Source organism: Heliconius melpomene, chromosome 10, assembly GCF_056956725.1.
Source record: "Heliconius melpomene rosina isolate 202511_hmr_F chromosome 10, ASM5695672v1, whole genome shotgun sequence".
Classification (NCBI taxonomy): Eukaryota; Metazoa; Arthropoda; class Insecta; order Lepidoptera; family Nymphalidae; genus Heliconius; species Heliconius melpomene.
The window spans coordinates 14746595-14753324 of record NC_140398.1 but is presented as its reverse complement, the minus strand read 5'-3'; the positions used below and the strand labels follow the sequence as shown (position 1 = coordinate 14753324).

Below are 6730 nucleotides of genomic sequence, written 5' to 3'. Positions count from 1 at the left end.
TTTTTTTTATTATGGTTAAATGTTTTACATATCTTTTTGGTTGTGTGATATTGTCTATTACTAGTTTAGATATAGTAATATTATAACACTGAAGCGTTTATTTACGCTAATCTCGGGAACTAAAGATTTGAATTGAAATATACGTTTTGTGTTGGACAGTTCTTTTGTTGAGGAAGGCTATATTAGGTACATCATGTTAATTATTTCACTGTGACTGTAAACACAATAGGTTGTGGTTGTGGTTATGGACTCTCCGTTCTCCACTCTCTGTCGAATTCTGGAGGCATTGCGCAGTGAGTGGCTCCACCAGAGCGAATAAATGAAAATAAAAATTGAAATAAATATTTCAATTCCTCGACTGGGGATCGATCCACAACCAGTCGCGTTCATAGGCACACTTTGCACCCCTGCGCCACGACTGGCCTCTTATGAACAACAATAATTAATTAAATAATGGAAATCAATAAAATATTTTTACCAAGATACCTACTTCTATAAAGAAATATCTTGATAGAAGATTTCACTCATCGAATCTAATATATATTTATAACTTTTTAAACTGTAAAGTGATTTTCTTTCCAAGTTCTGTATCTCAAAATGTTGGCAATCCCAAATCTGTGGTAAATAGCTCCCGGGAACAGTTTAAGTCTAAGTAAGTGGCGTTCGGCGTCCAAAGATTTGCTGGACCGTCTCTAATGGGCTGTATCCTTATTTATTGAGCTCACTGCAACCGTTCCAGGAGGAAAATTTGAAAATTTTCACGTTAAACAACAATTTATGAAAGATTTTAGTTTATTTATATTAAGTTTATCAATATATATATGTACTATGTATGTAGTACGCTATTAAGTAAGTATCAGCTTTACGTTGTATCCCGCACACAACAGTGTAGGCAGAGGTAACCTAGTGTTAAAACACTCCATTCCCCACTTTCGGAATTTTTCTAGACGTTATATTGATTTTAAAATGTCGATATAGCATTTTTTATAGCAAAATAAGAAAAATCTTTGTCTCTCTCATAAAAGCATACCAATAAAAACCTATTTACAATCATTTCATTATTGATTGAAAACAGATAAAAAATTAGCAGTCAAGTTATTAGAAAATTCAGTAAAAGCTTACCTTTCCAGGGGGATGGAAACAGGTTACAAACAAGTTCAGACAGGCGTGACGGGGACGTGACGGGGACGTGTCGCGTTTTTGCGCTCGAACACTGATTTTAATCCTGAAGCACTTAGGATTTGAGGTGAGATGAAGCACGTGACGACAGATCGATTAATAACTTTGAACTATATATATTTATTAAATTTGGGTTTGTCTTTTTATTTATATAAAATTATAATAATTTATTAGGATCGTCATAGACTGGAAACGCGAAGGTTGGTTGATTCCCACTCGGGTACCTACTTAAAATTTAATATTTTCATTTTTTCGCTTTGCTTCTTTTTTCGCTTCTGCTAACTAGGGAAAGTGCAGCGTAGAGTCCCGCCACTCAACACGCAGTGCCTTGAGAATTTTGCCGAAAATGGTAAACAGAAGTATCAAAATATTGTTTCAGTTAATAATCTTTGAGTAAGTCCTTTTAGATCGATTGAAAGATACACTTTATGCTTTATTGGTAAAACAAATACAAACGAGGTTAAAGAAAATTAAAATCAAATAGGTAAGTATTTTTTTAAATATCACAGAAATATGATAATAATATGAAAATATTTATAGAGACTTACCTGTATATAAAAAATAAACTCTGTGATAATTAGGTATTTTAATAATGAATAAACTAAATTCATTGTAATATATACTACATATGGATATTTATTTTTTTAATTTAAGCAATATATTTGAAATTTACATAGAAAAACCGTCCAAGTGCGAGTCGGACTATTATCTATACAAACAGAAAAAAAATAGATATGTATTATGGGAGCTCCTCAATATTTGTTTTATTCTGCTTTTTAGTATTTATTGTTATGGCAGCAGAAATACATCATCTTTGTAGAAATTTCAATTGTCTGACTATAATGGTTCATGAGATACCGACAGTTTGGTGACAGACGGACTGACAGTCTTAGTGATAGGGCCTTTGGGTACGAAACCCTAAAATAGAGATAGCCGAGATAGAAGTTGTAGCGAACTTTTATCACTACAAGTTAAATAAATACGGGATATTGAAAAAACATTTGAAGTTACCTATATATATAGATGTTTTAACCGGAATGGAAATTTGTTATTTCTTTGGGTGAAGCGATAACTCAATATGTACCTAATCAGAGATAGTAAAGTTTAGATAACATTATCTCATATATACAGTGTGTTTTATTTAAAGAAGATACTTTTTTTTTCAAGTTCACGCTGTATCTTAACAGCGTACTCAGTGGGAACTTGGGCACCTAGTGTTAAGAAACTCCGTCCTGATTACGGCACTCGCGTCCCCAACTTTCCGTCGAATCCTCAAAGCATGGTGTAATGAATAGTGCCTGCAGCTCCTCTGGTGATGTATGAGATCGTAGGTGGCGGTGATCACTTTCGACACCAACGAGGAAATCAAAATATTAAATATTTCATTTCTGCGAGTGGGAATGGAATCCAAAACCATCGCGTAAGCTTGTGACACTGCGCTACAACGGACTCAAGAAGATATCTATAATTTTCTTTGATTACAAATGTTTCAAAAGCAATTAGATAGAAGCGTTAATAGAAAACTAAAGATTTATTAAACAGTACCTTGTTTGTAACAGATTAAATAAAAATAATTAATCAAAATTGTATCGACCGTGTTATCTAAAATTATCAAGCTACCAACTGCGTTGAAATAATTTTCCATTTAAATATACCATAGGTGTGACATTATTTTTTTATTATTTTTGAAGATTCTCTAGCAAATGATAATAATAATATGTTTTAGTATATTATCTACGTTATCATTTCGAACCAAGCAACCTGTACGTATCATTCATGGCCAGTGGTGCCAATCCGTTGACGTCGACACGCCAGCCTAAACAAAATGACACACTATTTAATAAAAAAAAGTAAACATATAAAATAACTATTAATCATATATATATCTATCAGTGCAGTCCTTATCAAGGACTTTCGAGTTTGAGTGCGTGATAAGTACATAATATGACGTGACACTAGTAGCGCTAATGGGTAAGTCGTAAGTTTGTCAATATTATTGACGGTATTTAGTTTCTACTAAGGTATTTGAGATTTTTGTAATTATTATAAACGACTGGATGTGGGTTCGATTCTCACTTGAGATCTCGCTTTAGCTCTTGTGTCGATGGAAGGGAGTTAAGGTCCGCCATTCAACATGCAATGCCTCCAGAATTTGGCGGTAAATGGGAAGGGTGTGTAATTAAAGAAAATATAATACCAAATAGATATATCTATTATATAGTTTATATGTATTTTGGTTTACTTATAATAAATAAGGTATCACGTGCTTATTATTATGCATATGTATGTATGTATAACTAAATGATCAAAATTTATTTTTCTACAGTCTACAATCTTATCGAGTGGAAATATAGTAATAAATAATACTGGATTACATCTATAAATATAATTTGTTATGTTATAAGAACCAAGCAAGACACCTTAAATTAAAAAAATAAAAAAAAATGTAGGTGAACTTTTCGCATCAAGGAGATGGAAAGTAAATATTTACTTTTATACGGTTTTCTACAATAACGTATTAAATCTTATAGCAAGTGACTAATATGTAATAAGAACAGCAACTGATTGAGAACAATTACTTGTAATACAAGACGCTAACAAAATTAAGATGATCTCTGTTCAGAAGTCTCACCATAAATGAAAAAGTGAAATAACTAAAATGCAAATAAATATAATGTAAAGATAAAGCGTGTATTTTTACCTACTATGAGATTAAAAAGCTTTCTGAAATATGAAAACAAATATGTTTTTTAACTACATATTTAAAAATCCTTTTTGAAGAGGAATTACTAGAACTCATAAATTCTAAAAAATATTGTTTGCTTTTAACACTGGCGATGAATCATTATTTCCTGCAGTGAATCGTATATATTTATCTTATCATTTACATGTGTATGTTTATTCTTCGATGTATTATAGTTCTGAAATATATAGTAAAAGTTTTGAAAATAATAGGCTACTAAAATACTTTAAGTTTGCTTTTACTACATTTTCCAAATTTTGCGATAAACCAATTTCTTGAATTCAATTATAACAAAAAATCGATCTTTTTATACTGGTTGCTAGAGAGTATTCATTTGGAGCCCAGAAAGCCGATGAAAATGAAATTAAATTAAATTTTAACACAAAAAGCGTGAATTATATTTTTAAATATAGTTGAATTCTTAAGTGAAATTGGTTTTTACTATTTGTATATATAATAGTGTTTTTGAGATTCGATTTCGATTATATTTATAGTCGTTACCTCCTAGCTTTTGCATAAAAAGAAATATTTTTATTCAAATTTGTAACTTCATAATATTAGTGTAGATAACGAAATACCTTATGCACCTTATTGGCGAAGCAAACATTAGCGTTTCGTTAGATTAGGAACAGTTATCTTCAACCTAACCCTTATGTCAGTCAATATTATCCATTGTATGTAAAATTTCTAATGATATACTTGACCGTTTTGTTGAAAAAAATAAAGAAATACTATAATTAAATATAATATTTATATTTCTAGGTGTTATATACAAGTTAATATGGTCAAGTTTACTGTTGGTGGCAGTAAGTGCTGGTGTTCTGCGGCAATTAGAAGAAGACCAAGAAGAATCTTGCACTACATATATCCGTGATGATGTACTGTATCTTGATTGTTCTGATGGAGAACTCGTCGAGCTGCCTGAAGAACTTGATAACAAAGTAAGAATATATAAACATCATTCACATTTATTAATAAAATTTTAAAGAATTTGTCTAATAATTTTCCTTCTTTCCAGGCACAAGTGGTTCTGTTGGCGAATAACAACTTTGTAGAATTTCCTACTGCACTTGAAAATTTTCAACAAATTGAAAAATTAGATATCTCTGGCAACCGGTTAAGCGGAGATCTGCCTCAATACGTACAAACATGGCAGCATTTAAAAATCCTGAATTTATCGAGTAATAACTATGATTCTTGGTATAGTTTTAAAAATACATCAAACATTATAAAATTAGATTTATCTAAGAATAAAATAAATAACATCGACCAAGATGCCTTCACTAAACTGCCTCTTCTGGCCATACTTGATTTATCAGAAAACCGTTTGCATAACATATCATCGGAAGTAATATCACAAGCAACTAGTCTAGAAGTTCTTATTCTATCTCGAAATTACTTGTCCGTAGTACCTGATTTTCAATCTGCCTCATTAAGAAATTTACAACTAAGTTTTTGCCAAATAAACAACATTGACGCAAATTCCCTAACTGGAATGCGTTCCTTGCTTGATTTGGATTTATCGATGAATGGAATTGAAGTTCTTCCTGACAAATTGGCTTCAAATTCTTTACAAGAATTAGATTTAAGTTACAATAATATTGAAATTCTTACTGATTCTACTTTCTCGTCGCTACCGCACTTGGCGGTACTGGATTTGAGAGGGAATGACTTCAAGGAAGTATGGCCTACTTCACACTTCGCCTCAAATCCATTTTTGAGAGAAGTCAAAGTGAAAGGAAATCGGTGGAGCTGCGAGGGGTTTAGTGTAAATTTACTTCTTACATATGAGTTTTTAACGAAGGAACCTCCGAAGGTTACGGATAATTCGTTGATTTGCTACTCTCCAACAAATGTGACGCAAATGAGCTGGCAGCAGGCTTATATTCGGACGTGGAATATTGAAGCTTCGTCCATGCCGCCATACACCTTGATGGCGGTTATGATTGGTATCATTATAGGTGTGATACTAACTTCCTTTATATGTAGAATTCTAATAGCAATGAACAAATCTGAAGCACCACAACGTACTACGGAAACTGCTGTGTTAAATACAACACAAGCGAGAGATGATTCTGTTGTATTACGTGTTCCTTTGAGAGAAGACTTACCACCGACATATGACGAAGCTCTCCTAATGCCCAGACTGAATGATTCTTTTCATTCACTGCCTGATTTCGTCGAAGAACAAGAAGTTGGCCGTAACAGGAATCCGCGAAGGTCTAGATCTATAGGAGATTTAATTGAACCAAGGCCTAGATTAGGTGATAGACGGTCCATACGACGAACAGTAGATATACGTATTAATTAACTTTATAAATATCTAATTAAGATGTATTTTTTAAGGTGTAAATGTTAGGAACAAAATTGTATTAAACTTAATTTTAAGACATTCTAAAAACCAGCTTCTGTGTACCGCACATGACAGGGTAGGCAGAGGGAACCTAGTGTTAAGACGCTTAGTTCCCCACATTCTAAGTAATTTTATATTTATTTTTATTTATTAATAATATATTTTTTTTTACATACGTCATATGTTTATAAAATACGTGTGAAATTCTTAAAGACTTCTTTCGTTCTAAATATATTCTTATTATAAAAGAAACTGATTTTCGTTTTAATTTATTATATGTTTTTTTTTTGTGTTTTAAAATGTTTAAGTGTTAAAGTACATAGCCGTATTCAGTATTAAGACATTAATTTCCAAGTATTTTCAAAACTACTGCTGCCCTCTATCAGTCACTTTAGTAAATATTTTCCGCTATAAAAGCTGAAGAGTCCACGAGTTAAGTAGTGAGTTCGTAGATT

At 31.9% G+C, this 6730-nt stretch overlaps 1 protein-coding gene across 1 annotated transcript; it reads left to right on the top strand.

The window, feature by feature from the left end:
* Positions 1 to 2946: 2946 nt before the first annotated feature.
* Positions 2947 to 6482, top strand: LOC146535855 (uncharacterized). The gene is made up of 3 exons (XM_085192096.1): positions 2947 to 3150; positions 4685 to 4863; positions 4941 to 6482. Exons 1-3 carry the CDS (start codon positions 3147 to 3149, stop codon positions 6231 to 6233), a joined length of 1476 nt encoding a protein of 491 aa, XP_085048222.1. The 5' UTR covers positions 2947 to 3146; the 3' UTR covers positions 6234 to 6482.
* The last annotated feature ends 248 nt before the right edge of the window (positions 6483 to 6730 follow it).

Bases quoted from the DNA above. Each gene is read 5' to 3' on its own strand.
- LOC146535855 (XM_085192096.1), top strand. The intron at 4,864-4,940 runs GTAAGAATATAT...CCTTCTTTCCAG, and splicing joins CTGAAGAACTTGATAACAAA to GCACAAGTGGTTCTGTTGGC.